Source organism: Capra hircus, chromosome 7, assembly GCF_001704415.2.
Source record: "Capra hircus breed San Clemente chromosome 7, ASM170441v1, whole genome shotgun sequence".
Lineage (NCBI taxonomy): Eukaryota > Metazoa > Chordata > Mammalia > Artiodactyla > Bovidae > Capra > Capra hircus.
In genome coordinates, this window is record NC_030814.1 from 102369271 (window position 1) to 102384061 (window position 14791).

General features: G+C 47.5%; 1 protein-coding gene across 2 annotated transcripts; it reads right to left on the reverse strand.

The window, feature by feature from the left end:
• SMIM7 (small integral membrane protein 7) lies at nucleotides 1074-14115 on the reverse strand. 2 transcript variants are annotated; one of them, XM_005682137.3, is made up of 5 exons: nucleotides 14031-14115; nucleotides 13907-13948; nucleotides 13362-13414; nucleotides 9069-9159; nucleotides 1074-2161 (listed from the first exon to the last, which is right to left on the reverse strand). In XM_005682137.3, the coding sequence occupies exons 1-5, from the start codon at nucleotides 14054-14056 to the stop codon at nucleotides 2146-2148; spliced, it is 228 nt and encodes a 75-aa protein (XP_005682194.1). In that variant the 5' UTR covers nucleotides 14057-14115; the 3' UTR covers nucleotides 1074-2145. The 2 variants fall into 2 exon arrangements, with proteins under 2 accessions (XP_005682194.1, XP_013820475.1); XM_013965021.2 differs by lacking the exons at nucleotides 13907-13948; nucleotides 14031-14115 and adding an exon at nucleotides 13514-13837.

The window sequence follows — 14791 nt, forward strand, 5'->3', positions numbered from 1 at the left end:
AATCAGTCAAGGCCCCGTTAGCAAGACATAGAGGTTGGATTTGAACCCACATCTTTAGACTCAGAATACCAGCACTTGCATGCTGTAGGATCCTATGCACCCTAAACTCAAACTCAGGTAACCTTTGGTGCCAATGTGGGTTCCTGAAAAGCTTCCTAAAGATACACATCCACGAGTTGCCACTTTAAAAATGTTTAACAGCCTTTGATGTGCATCCCCCAAAGCTCCATTGCTTATAAGAACTGAACAATGAGATGATAGTTCTCCAGAGAAAAATACAACTATTGAAGCAAAAATCTCGATGACAGCATTCTCTTCTCTGAGTTCGATTCATCTCCACGATGCACAAATGCCTCGCTTCACTGAAACCTCAGCATTGGGTCTGAATAAGGCAGAGAGGTTTCCTCGCACCATTCATATGGCTTGAGGACTGACCAGCCAAGATCTTGGCAGGTCTGTTCCTGCTGACGAGAATACCAGCCTGGGTGAAGCTCAATTCAGCAGCCCCGCTCCCCGCAACTTACAAACCATGGGACGATGCTCAGCCTGGATTTGATCAGGGAATAAATGACAGAAGCAATGAAGTATTGGGATGGCCAAAAGGTTTGTCTGGGTTTGTAAGATGTTATGGAGAAACCCGAAAGAAACTTTTGGCCAACCCAACAGAATGAATTAGCTGAGCAACAGGATAAGTGATTGTGAACCTCGCCTAGCAAAACCCCTCCATTATCTCTCGCTCCTTCCTTTCTTCCAGGTGCAGCCCATCAAAATCTTAATTGCCCAATTCGTGCCCAACATATACTGAACAAAATCTGAAAAGGAGTATCTAACAGTGCTTCTTCTCTAACTGTTTGAAAGCCTCCATAATAAAACAAACCCTAGGTGTTCCCCACAGTGTAGCCTGCAACAACTCAAACTGAAAGTCAACTTCTATAGTAGAAATTAACACAACATCTTAAATCAACTCTACTTCAATAAAACAATTTTTAAACAACCCAATGACAGTGACAAAAAAAATAATAAGTAAAATAAGAAAGTCAACTTCTTGGTTAAAAAAATGTATAAACAAAAGGCCCTTTTTAGAAATGAGCTTTATTTTCAATCCTACTTAGTTCTAAAAGCCTTCATATTTATTTTTTCCTCCCACCAGGTTACCTACAAGCTTGGATTCCACACATCACAACAAATAAATCAAACACCTGCAGGATCCAGGTGCTGACCACCAGACGGCCACACTGGTGATAAAATTCGGACTCAGATTCAAAGAAGCTTCTGTGCAAAATGCTGTATTTCCTCAAATGAGGGTTATTGTTTGTCAATTTTGAAATCATCCACTTAAAAAGCAGACCCCAAAACCCAAGCTTTCAGAACTGGATCCCAGTACCACCACATAAATCACTCTCATTCTAAAGACTCTACAATTAATGGTCCCCAAAAGCTACTTTAATAGAGGGCTTCCAGGCAAGGTAAAGTTTCTCATAAAACCCCCATTCACCCTGCCAACTGCTCTGCACCTCTCTTCCATGGGAATCCATAATACTTCACCCTCAAAGTCCTGGGGCAACCTTAGTGGCACCGTGTGGCCGAGCACAGTCCATTGTGATGGGGAAGGAATCTGGACACTGACCCAGCAACAATGAACTTGCTCAGTCATCACAAACACAGTGCAATAAGAGGCTGCATCAAACCAAAAAGCCAACCTTTCTGCTTCAGATCCCTGGATAAGAAAGATTTTACAAATCCGTGTAACTCGAACCAAAAAAGGATGGTCATTAAAAATAAACCAAGAAAGACACAGAAATGGGTTTCCAGGGAAAGCCTGGTAGAAGAGAGATTCTGCTCTGATTAAACAGGTTCTTTTATCTTTGGGGAATGCAACATTATCCCAGCCCTTTACATACACTCTCCTCAGACTCCTTAAGTAGACAGCATTTCAAGGCAGCGATCAAAGTGAAAATATCTTTGAAAAGAAAACAGTGATGTGGCTGGGAAACCGTGTACATCTTGGCGAACATTTTTTCCACCCACCACAAGCTTGGACTTTCTGGGAAGGTCACTCGGTTTCCGGTCAGAAACATTCTCGAAGTCGTCAGGAACGGAGGAAGAGAGACTCAGAAGGTGTGTTCTCGGTTCTGCATCTGGAGCTCAGGAACCAAACAGCCTGGAAAAGTTAGAGGGCAAACCTCCATGAGGATGGGAAGCTGTAGCCTTGAAAACGCTGTCACGAAATATTTTCTGGTTACCATTACTATGGGCTTCCCAAGTGGCACCAGTAGTAAAGAACCCACCTGCCAATGGAGGAGACTCAGAGAGGCAGGTTCAATCCCTGGGTTAGGAAGATGCCCTGGAGTAGGAAATAGCAACCCACTTCAGTACTCTTGCCTGGAAAATTCCATGGTCAGAGGAGCCCAGTGGGCTACAGTCCATGGGACTGCAAAGAGTCAGACACATTCTATTACTAAGATTATTTTGCACCATTTTCTGATTTTACAACTCTATTACACAACAACATAAACACACTTAACACTCAACTGTACACGTTAAAAAAAGTAACTCTTCTAAAAAGTATCTACATCTTATTTTAGCCCATGCTCTATCACTGCAAGTCAATGGTGACTTTCATAAATGAAAAAGACCTTTGAGTAAACAATTATTAGAGAACCGCTAACTGAAAAAATCTGGAACAAGAGAGGCCTAGAAACTGGATAAATGTTCATGAAGTTTGGGAATGGGTATACAGGTTATGATACAGGCCTACAGGGGAAAACTACAGAGTTGTTAAAAATATACACAGTTGACTCTTGAACAGCACAGGTTTGAACGTGTACCAGACCACTTATACGTGGATTTTGTCTTTTTTTCAATAGTAAATTCCACAGTACTACAGGATCTAAGGTTTGGTTAACTGGATTTTTTTCAACAGTAATAGGAAAAGGAGTACATCAAGGCTGTATATTGTCACCCTGCTTATTTAACTTCTATGCAGAGTACATCATGAGAAACGCTGGGCTGGAAGAAGCACAAGCTGGAATCAAGATTGCCGGGAGAAATATCAATAACCTCAGATATGCAGATGACACCACCCTCATGGCAGAAAGTGAAGAGGAGCTAAACAGCCTCTTGATGAAAGTGAAAGAGGAGAGCAAAAAAGTTGGCTTAAAGCTCAACATTCAGAAAACGAAGATCATGGCATCTGGTCCCATCACTTCATGGGAAATAGATGGGGAAACAGTGGAAACAGTGTCAGACTTTATTTTTTTGGGCTCCAAAATCACTGCGGATGGTGACTGCAGCCATGAAATTAAAAGACGCTTACTCCTTGGAAGAAAAGTTATGACCAACCTAGACAGTATATTCAAAAGCAGAGGCATTACTTTGCCGATTAAGGTCCGTCTAGTCAAGGCTATGGTTTTTCCTGTGGTCATGTATGGATGTGAGAGTTGGACTGTGAAGAAGGCTGAGCACCGAAGAACTGATGCGTTTGAACTGTGGTGTTGGAGAAGACTCTTGAGGGTCCCTTGGACTACAAGGAGATCCAACCAGTCCATTCTGAAGGAGATCAGCCCTGGGATTTCTTTGGAAGGAATGATGCTAAAGCTGAAGCTCCAGTACTTTGGACACCTCATGCGAAGAGTTGACTCACTGGAAAAGACTCTGATGCTGGGAGGGATTGGGGGCAGGAGGAGAAGGGGACGACCAAGGATGAGATGGCTGGATGGCATCACGGAGTCTGAGTGAACTCCAGGAGTTGGTGATGGACAGGGAGGCCTGGCGTGCTACGATACATGGGTTCGCAAAGAGTCGGACACGACTGAGCGACTGAACTGAACTGAAACACTGCAGTACTACACGATCCAAGGTTGGCTGAATCTGTGGATGCAGGACTGTGGATATGGAGGGCCAACTGTAAAGTTACACTTGGATTTTCAACTTCGAGGACAGTCGACTCCCCTAACCCTTGTGCTGTCAATTAATAGTATAAGGGAATTCTCTGTATTATCTCTGCAACATTTCTATAAACCTAACTCTTTCCAAGATAAAAACGGTTATTTGAAAAACTAACAACAGATGGGGCAGGAACAACTGAGTCACACCACATACAAACGAAAGAAGCTGGATCCCTACTTCACATCATACACAAAAGTTAACTCAAAATGGATCACAGACCCAATTATTAAAACTATACAACGTTTACAAGAAACTTTTAGGTGAAAGTCCTTGTGACCTTAGGTTGAAAAGTGAAGTGAAAGTCGTATCTGACTCTTTGCGACCCACGGACTGTAGGCTCCTCTGACCCACCTCTGTCCATGGAATTCTCTTGGCAAGAATACTGGAGTAGGTTGCCATTCCCTTCTCCAGGGGAATCTTCCTGACCCAGGGATCGAACCAGGTATCCTGCATTAAAGGTGGACTCTTTGTCGTCTGAACCACCGTCTGAGCCACCAGGGAAGCCTTGGATGAGGCAATGACTTTGAGGCTATAACACAAAAAGTACAAGCGATAAAAGAAACAGACACACTGGATTTCATCAAATTTGTAGAATTTTGCGCTTCCGATGACACCATCAAGAAACTGAAAAGACAATCCACCAAATGGGAGGAAATACTTTCAAATCATTTATCTGATAAGGGACTGGTATCCAGAACTTAAAAAGAACCCCTCCAATTACAACTTTAGTAATAATCCAACTAAAAACTGGCAAAAGATCCAAACAGACATTTCACCAAAGAAGATATACAAACGGCCAATAGTTCAATGTCATTAACTGTCAGGGAAATGTAAATCAACCTTCACATCCATTAGGAAGGCTATAATCAAAAAGATTGACAATAACAAGCATTAGCAAGGTCATGCAGAAATTGGAACCGTCAGACACTGCTAGTGGGAATGTAAATTGCTGAGCCACTTTGAAAGAGTCTGGCGGTTCCTCAAAAGGATAAATATAGTTACCATATGACCCAGCAATTCCACTCCTGGGTATATACCAGAGATCTGAAAACTTAAGTCTGCATAAACACTTGTACACAAACGTTTGTATCAGCATTCTTCAAAATAGCCGAAAAGTGGGAACATCTCAAATATCCAACAACCGACGCGCAAACTGTGGCCTATCAATACAATGGACTATTATTCAGTCACAGAAAGAAATGAAACAGTGACACACACTACGCCATGGAAGAACGCAGATGACGTTACGCTGAACGAAGGCAGCCAGACACCAAAAGCCACACATGACGCCATCAGTGTGGAACATGACAACAGGCAAATCCAACAGAGACAGGAAGGAGATCAGTGGCTGCCTAAGGATGGGAAAGGGAGGGACGGGAAGGATCTGCTTAATGGGTAGTGGGTTTCCCTTGTGGTGGATGAAAACATTCTGGGACTAGAGGTGACAGGCGCACAACCATACGAAAATACTACAAAATACTCAATTGTGAAGACTGACTTCCACTTTTTACTTAAAATCTTTTTCCATGGTTTGACACTTTCCTTTTCTCCGTATCTTCCCCTGCCCATAATTTTTTACGAATATTTCAACATAAAGAAGAGTTAAAAGGACAGTTCAGCAAACACCCACAAACACACGACCTACATTCTGTAATTAACGCTTCACTTTACCATGTATCCATCCGTTCATCCACCCAATTATCCATCTACATAATTTTGGATATGTTTCAAAGTTGCAGGTATCAGTGCCCTTGGTCTCTAAACATTCAGACACCTTTCTCCCTGTGAAGTGAAGTGAAGTGAAGTGACTCAGTCGTGTCTGACTCTTTGTGACCCCACGGACTGCAGCCCACCAGGCTCCCCCGCCCATGGGGTTTTCCAGGCAAGAGAGCTGGAGTGGGCTGCCACTGCCTTCTCCATTTCTCCCTATATTCCAAGCTTTTTGTTGCTGTTGTGCAGTCACTGTGCCATGTCTGACTCTTTGTGACCCCATGGACTATAGCACGTCAGGTTTCCCTGACCTCCACCATCTCCTGGAGTTAGCGCAAACTCATGTCCATTAGGAGAAGGCGATGGCACCCCACTCCAGCACTCTTGCCTGGAAAATCCCATGGGCGGAGGAGCCTGGTGGGCTGCGGTCCATGGGGTCGCTAGGAGTCGAACATGACTGAGCGACTTCACTTTCACTTTTCACTTTCATGCATGGGAGAAGGAAATGGCAACCTACTCCAGTGTTCTTGCCTGGAGAATCCCAGGGACGGGGGAGCCTGGTGGGCTGCAGTCCGTGGGGTCACAAAGAGTCAGACACGACTGAAGCGACTCAGGAGCAGCAGCAGCAGCATGTCCATCGAGTCGACGATGCCATCCAACCATCTCATCCTCTGTCGCTCCCTTCTCCTCCTGCTCTCAGTCTTTGCCAACATCAGGGTCTTTTCCAATAAGTCAACTTTGTGCATTAGGTGGCCAAAGTATTGGAGCTTCAGCTTCAGCATCAGTCCTTCCAATGAAAATTCAGGGTTGATTCAAGCTTTTTAGGACTTTTTAAAAATTTCCAACTGAGCTCAGCTCCAACAATTACAAAAGTGAGTGCACAGAATAGTGAACCATCCCCTTGGACCCGCTGCCTTCCTCAGCAGTCACAGCACGGTTGCCTCAGTGGACAGGCTGGACTAGATCCTCCCGATTCCGCACGGGCAGTCACTTCCCTCGCTCACTCATTCAGCATTCAGTCAGTGTTACTGTGTGCGAGTCACAACACCAGAGTGTGATGCCAGAGTGTACCTACAGGTGATAGCCCACCTTTTTACTTTCTAAACATTTTCCTGGGTGTGCGTGTGGGTGGGAGTGGGGAGGCAGAATTCCCTGACGGTCTAGTGGTTAGGACTCTACACTCTCACTGCCGAGGGCCCAGGTTCTATTCTTGGTTGGGGAACTAAGATCCCACAAACCATGCAGCATGGCCAAGAAGAAAAAAAACATTCTGTGTAGACATGTTATCAGTGATGATGTCATCACCATTGGTCATAAGAGTATCTTTTGAGCTACCTGACTCTTCTCCTATTCTTGGAGATTTAGGTGATTTCCACTTTCTAACAGCCTGAAAAAGTCGGTCGCTGCCTCCCTGACAGAGCCCTTTCTGGAGAAAAGCTTCCCTCACTCAAGAGCACAGGCTGAAAGAGTTGGCCTAGGTCAGGGAGCTATAAAAAGTCACAATCAAAATCAGGATCCTAGGCTACTGGCTAAGCTAGCCTTGGGCTGAGCCGAGAGGTTACGAAGCCTGAGGCTGCCATCCTGATGGCCACAAGCCAGCAGACAAGCAGTGAAGAAAGCTGGTCAGGTAAGAAAGGATGATGAAGACGATGGACAGAGAAAATGATGAGAACATAATGAGTTCTCCTCCGCCCCAGAACCTTTGCACACGCTGCTGCTGGCACTACTATGCCTCTCTCCAGCTCTGTAAAAGGCAGATTGCCTCTCGATCTTTAGGTCTTGATTTCAATGGCAGCTTCTTAGCCTCTCCCTGACCATCCTAAACTGGGAGCCTCCCCCTTCAATTCTCCACCTCGCAATTGATTTTTTTCCTATTTTCTTGCTATGCCCCTGTTATTCTGTGCATTCACTGACAGAAAAATGTTAGCCACTCAGTTGTGTCTGACTCTTTGCAACCCCATGGGCTGTAGCCCTCCAGGCTCCTCCATCTGTGGGATTTTCCAGCACGAATACTGGAGTGGGTAGCCATTTCCTTCTCCAGTGGATCTTCCTGATCCACAATTTGAACCTGGATCTCCGGCATTGCAGGCAGATTCTTAACCGTATGAGTGACCAATGCGTTCACTGAAGGCAGGGACTGTGGCTGTTTCGGTCTCAACTGTAATCCTGGAGCACAGCCCTCGACAGACACTTGTAAATAAATACTAATAAATGAATGAAGGAGGAGCTCCCCAACACTTCTACTTTCTGTGAGGATTTAGTTATACTTCCTACACTCCTGCAAATTCCTTGATCTCTTCATGAGCCCTCTTTGTACCTAGGTAGGCCTCATCCAAACTCCCCAAAGGGGCCTTTCTAGGCCCCTATTTTTGGGCTTCTCTGGTGGCTCAGACACTAGAGAATCTGCCTGCAAAGTAGGAGACCCGGATTTGATCCTTGGGTCAGGAAGATCCCCTGGAAAAGGGCATTGCAACTCACTCCAGTGTTCTTATCTGGAGAATTCCATGGACAGAGGAACCTAGCAGGCTACAGTCCACGGGACTGCAGAGAGTCAAGACATAAGTGTGGAATTAATACTTGTCAGGCATACTTTACAGTCCTCTTTCTGGGCTCTAAAATACTTTCTAGTGGCACAGAAACCCCTGCTCACCTGACCTCCTACATCCTAGAATCATCCCCTTAAACAGCTACTTGGTTGACACAAGGACCACCCAGCAACCCCAAATTCAGCATTTCAATGACTCAAGACAGCCAACTTTTCATTCTCTTCCTCTTTAGAGAAAGGACACAGGGATGGGCCCAGCATGCCCTAGAACCCGATGCTCTTGTTTCTTTTCCCCTGAGTCTGCTTCCCCTGAGTGTCATAATTCATTAACAGCAGCATTGGAATTATGGCCCTGACACTGAAAGGAAAACCAATCCAACCGGGTATTTTTCACCTAATGAGAAAAATATAAATATAAATAGACATAAAAGCCAGAAATAATTTCTGAATACACTTCTGCTGGCTTCCAGCAGGGTGGGAGCAAAACCCAGCAGCACACTGGTCTCAAGCCATATTTTCCACTTTGGCTAACGCCAAGCATAGGCTAAGCACAACAGAGCTGGCAAGAGGTGACGGAGCCACAGGCTCCAGGGAAGGCATCTCTTGACAGCTCCCGCCAAGGCCCCGGGCACAGCCAGGACTTGGAGAACGCCATGTTCTAATCAAAGCTTCAGCCTGGACTACAGGGACATAGTTTAACTCCTGTAGACCCCAGTTTCCTCTCAAGCAGAGAGAGCTACTTTGAAAGCAGAAATCATGACACAAAAGTGCAGACAGGCCGGACAGAGAACGCCCATCAGGAGGATCATTCTAGGGAACGACACCGAGAGCGCTAATGACGGAGGAGACAGGCGGCTGGACTTACACGATCATGCAGAACATCATGAAAACGTTCCACAGCGCGATGAAGATTCGAAAGTATCTGAGGCTCAGCAGGAACTCCCGGATGTTGTCACCTGGGAAGTCAGAAAGCATTTTCACAAGCAGGGCTAACACTTCTGTTTTCAGCACTGCAGTGTGCTTCTGTGGCCCCTGCCCGCCCCACACCCCCTGCCCCCGTATCCCAGCAGCAGCATGGCTTGTCCTTTGGGCCACCTCTGTTCCCCAACCCTGAGCACTCAGGCTATAGCTGCCAGCGATCAACCCCCAGAGAGGACCAAGCCCCCAGCCTCTGAGTAGCTCAGGGAAGAGCACATGACCCAAATCTGTCCAGTGAGAGCTGGCCCTGCGAGTTTGGCCCCAACTACTGGGAAAGAGGCACCTGCTTTCTGCCAGGGTTGCTGGGCTGTGAAGATGGAAGCCCAACTCTCTAAGGCAGGGGTTGGAAAACCATGGCTGGTCCACAGGTCAAAACTGGCCTCTGCTACTTACTTCTGTACAGCCCATGAGTGAATAAAATTTTTTTTCAATGATTAAAAAAAAAAAATCAACAAAGCTTTTAGTGAGACACAAGAAATTACATGAAATTCAAATTTTAATGTCTGTAAATAAAACTTTATTAAAATACAGCCATGCCTGTTCATTTACATAATGTCCATGGCAGTTTCCAAATCATAGAGGTGAACTGTTGCACCAGAGACTGATGGCCCACAAAGCCTGAACTATTTATGATCTGGCCCTCCACAGAAAAAATGTGCGTCGAGGGTCTTCTTTACTAACACAAGCCAGCCTGAGAGTAAAGCCAACCCAGGAGGAAGAAGAGCTGGGGAGGGCCACGTGCTACAGGTCTGTTTTAAGCCCTGAATCCACATGTGTCTGAAGATCATGCTACCCTTGGATGTTTCCATTCGCTTTACACATTTTGAGCTGGTTTCCAGGATTTACAACTCAAGTGATGGTGTTAGTTGCTCAGTCATGTCCAACTGTTTGTGACTCCATGGACTGCAGCCTGCCAGGCTCCTCTCCATAGAATTCACTAGGCAAGAATACTGGAGTGGGTAGCCAGTCGCTTCTCCAGGGGATCTTCCCGACCCAGGGACTGAAGCCTGGTCTCCTGCATTGTAGACGGATTCTTTACTATATGAGCCACCAGGGAAACCCCTTACAACTGAAAAAGCCTAGTAACTCAGGCATGTATACAAGAGCTTTGCTTTGGTGATGACTTACTCTAGTACACACTGATGCCAAGGAAAAGAAACCACTCCAAGGAGAGGGAATTTGGTACATGAAGACTCCAGAGGGACTTCCCTGGCGGTCCAAGGATTAAGAATCTGCCTTCCAATACAGGAGATGCAGCTTAGATCCCTGGTTGGGGCAAGAAGATCCCACATGCCTCAGGGCAACTAAGGCCGTGAGCTGCAACTACTGAGCCCACACACCAGACAAAAGAAACCTGTGCACCACAACGAAAGATCCCACATGTCACAAGGAAGATCTTGCGTGCCACAACTAAGATCTGATACAACTACAAACCATAAATATTAGGGGAAAAGAAGATTCCAGAGACCTGGGTTCCAGAACCTTTCTCTGGGGTTTTGAGTTGACTGCCCAGCCTCTTAAGGCCTCCAGAATGAGATGAGGCATCCAGATGAGGTGCTCTACAAGGGTGGCACCCCAAGTGCCATCCACAGACCAGGGCTGTCCGGGAAGTATGGAATGCCAGGTAGGAGCTCAGAAACTTCCAGAGCAACCCAACGTTGATGGCCACTTGGCGCTGCTGCACCATCCAAGCACAGAAGCAGCACAAGGTCTTGCTCAACATAGTTTAGACAAGTCCAGCACTGTCCAAAGGGGATTCCCTGGTGGCTCAGTGGTAAAGAACCTACCTGCAATGCAGGAGCCGCAGGAGACGTAGGTTTGATCCCTGGGTGGGGAAGATCCCCTGGAGGAGGGCATGGCAACTCACTCCAGTATCCTTGCCTGGAAAATCCCATGAACAGAGGAGCCTGGTGGGTTGCAGTCCATGGGGTTGCAAAGAGTCGGACCCAACTGAGTGACTAAACAACAGTGTTGTCCAAGTTACGGGGTTAGTGACATGTAACACACCCTCCATAGTGTTGGCCCAGCACGGACTACAAATGTCAGAGACAGGTCCATCCCCAGGATGTCTGCAAGGCACTGCTTGGTGAGGCCCTTCTCTGAGCCCAGATCACAAAAATGGCCTCTCTCCCTCTCAATAAAGGCTGATTAAAGGCCACTAGTCTAGGGAGTACAGGGAGGAATAAGACAGGTATCCCCGCTCCAAGGAGCTCACAGGGAGGACAAATACTAAACAAGTAACCACATAACTGATAATTCACTGTGAGTGCTGTGGGAGCTATAACGGGGTACCCAACCTGGCGTGCGTCAGGAGTGGGGTGGGGTCAGAAGTCTCACTGATTAAGTGCATAAGCTCGGATGTTACATATGGGCCGAAGCTTACTGTCCTTCCGCGCAGGTGACTGGGGCCTATGTGTGCCCCAGTTTCTTCTGGTGTAAACAGGGATGACGGGGGACTGGGAAGTCTGCTGCCCAGTGCCCATTATATAGGGTGCTCTCGGTGAATGAAGTCACTATGATATTAGGGGTCAATCAAGCAGACGATGGACAGGGAGGAGCATTCTCTGCAGGGGTACCAGCCCACACAGAGTCCTAGCTTGAAGGAGCCTTGCAAGAAGCCCCCAGTCAGAGGAAAGTCACTGTTCTGACCATCCTTGTCATCAATGCCCCTGCCACCTCCAAGCTAGAATAGTGCCTTACACATAGTGGGTAAGCAGCGCACACAACTCCTGAACGAATGCACGCATGTATGAATGATTGACAGATGAATGGTCTAGTGACTGAGAGGACAATCTCTGGAGACAGAAACACCCAGGCTCAAATCCTCATGCTGTCACTGATTTGCTGGGTGGCCACAAAAAAAGTTGAGCTCCATTTCTGAGCCTCAGTTTCCTCATTCCTCAGTTTCCTAACACAGGAAAATGCTCCTTACCTTTTAGAAACAGAGGTGGAATGAAATACCTGTAGGAAGAACCTAACAAGGCAGCCACCACCAGGCCAGCCCCGGATAAAGGAGAGCTGTCAGACGGTCTGTTCCGATTCACAGCTCCTCAGGGTTCCTGCTGTCCCCATGCAATGCTCCCTCATAGCACCCATGAGTTTGGCTGCAACGCCACCTCCTCAGAGGGCCTTCCCTCCATACAAGGAAGCTGAAGCAGCAACCCCATTGCTAGCCTACCTCTTCTCCTTTACTGTCTGTTCTTTGTTGAGGAACTGTTTGTCCCACTCTGTGTGACTACAACCCAAAGGCAGGAATTACCTCTGTCTTGTTCCCTGCTGTGTTCCCAGCATCCAGCACAGTAGCTAGTATATAACAGGAGCTCAATCAATGCTAGGTGAATGAACGGATGAAAGGGTGTAATAGTCAGGTACAGGTCCCATTAGACTCCAAATAGTTGCATGAGTCAATTTAGCTGCAAGTATATATTCAAGAGCCACCAGAGGCCAGGCGGGTAAAATGCTATAAAGGGGGCGGAGGCTGGGATAAGCTAGAGTCCACAGGCCCCACTTCGATAGGGTTCTGCTTCTCAGCTCCCATTCAACAGATGCCAAAAGGTCTCTTGAACTCCAAGTTGTCGAATGTTCTGATTTACATCTGAAGTTTTATATGATACCTTCTGGCTTATTTGAAAGCTAATCTAACTGAAAATTAAATTAATCTAATTAAAAATTAAACAGGTCTACAGCATTCTGAACCCACTCCAATATTCTTGCCTGGAGAATCCCATGAAAAGAGAAGCCTGTGGGGGCCCTGTGGGGGTTCTGGTTCATGAGGTTGCAAAGAGCTGAACACAGCTGAACGACTGAACAATAACAACAGCATTCTGAAGAAAATACCTATTTGTGAGGATATTCATTCATTCACACTGGAATGTTGGAACTTCAAGGACACAAGGAAGCCAAAACAAGCTGGAGCCTCTTTTCTGGAGCTTAAGACCAAGTGTGAGAAGTAGATACTAGCCAGATGATAGCACACACAGAAGAAAATTATAATTGTAAAAAATGATATGAGTGCTGACCTATGCAAGGAGGCCTGGTAAGAGAAACAAGTGGATGGCAAAGGTGGGTAGAAGGAACAGCACAAACTCCAGCCACCCTCACCACACACACTTAAAACTGATGAGAAAAAACTGTCCTCTCCGAAATGTACCAATTTCAGAGTCCTGAAAGGAGGCCTTACCTGTGCTGGGCTCCCTCGACTCCTCCCCAAAGCCCTGCGTGTCCTTCTTTTTCCTACAAAGAGAAGCAGACAGCGTCCACGTTCAATAGGACAAACACATCACCTGGTCTCCAGGCCCTGATCCCCAGCTCAGAGGAGAGTTCTAGCCCTACCGCTGGTTTGCTGTGACTTCGAGCAGTTCAGTGATCCTCCCTGGACCACCACTTGCCCCGCAAATCATAGCTATGACTACAGCCATCGACGGGGTGGAGGCGGTGGTCCGAGGGTGCCAGATGTGGGGCTGAGGATACACGTTAGGGCTAAGAGATTCTCGGGGGATGGGCCTGAGGCTCTCATGGGTCCGAGCAGAGGGATACTGGGGGAACTGAGAGTCTGGATTTCAAGTTGCGGTGGCGCAGAGGATCGGAGAAGGACGGACCGGAATGGAGGCGGAACTAGAGTCCTGGACTTGGGGGCGGGGCCGGGGTCGTAGGGCAGGCTCACGCTCGCAGGGGCGGGGCTACAGTTCCCGCGGATGGAGCCACGGTCCAACGCGGCCTACTCACAGCTTAAAGTTGAGCACCGCCCCGGCGTTCATCAGCAGCGTCCTGCAGAGGAAGAATACGGTTACTTAGACCGCCCCCCACCGTACAGGGCCCTCAAGTCCCATCCTCTGGTCCCCCTAATTACCCAAACAGCAGGATGTCCCCGATCATCGTTACGGCAGGCGCGTCCGTCAGAACAGGAAGCGGAAACCTCGGGGAGGGAGGGGAGAGACACATGAACCAACCAATCTGGAAGCAGCTCTGGCGAGGGCTGAGCCAATCAAAGACCAAGGCGGGCAGGGTCCCGCCTTCTACAGACCAAGCCCCTTAAAGGAAGAGCAGGTGTTAATGAAAGTGTTAGTCTCTCAGTCGTGTCCCACTCTTTGCGACCCCATGGACTTTAACCCCTCAGGCTCCTCTGTCCATGGACTTCTCCAGGCAAGAATACTGGAGTGGGTTGCCATTCCCTTTTTCCGGGAATCTTTCCGACACAGGGCTCGAACCCACGTCTCCCGCATTGCGGGCATATTCTTCACCATCTGAGCCCCCAGGCCTTGAACGTAACCAAGAAAGGGCGGGGCGAGAACATGACGTCATCCAACGGGAAGGAACCTTATGGGCAGGATTGGGTCACGGATTGGAAGCCTATCGCCCATGTGTGAGTGACCAGCGCTCCACACCACTAGCCCAGCAGCTTTTCCTTCTGCTGGGCTAGGTTCTCAAAGGATGCGGCCTCTGGAAAAACGGGATCTTTTGATCATTAATCTGCATAGGGGAATGGATCCCGACGCAGTGGGCTCTCCCTGACATGTACATCCCGACTGTTGGGTTCCAAAGGGCCTCCTCCTGGGCCCCACGGAAGGCAAGATCCCCACTAGCCGGGGGCACTATCGGGGGCGGGGGTTC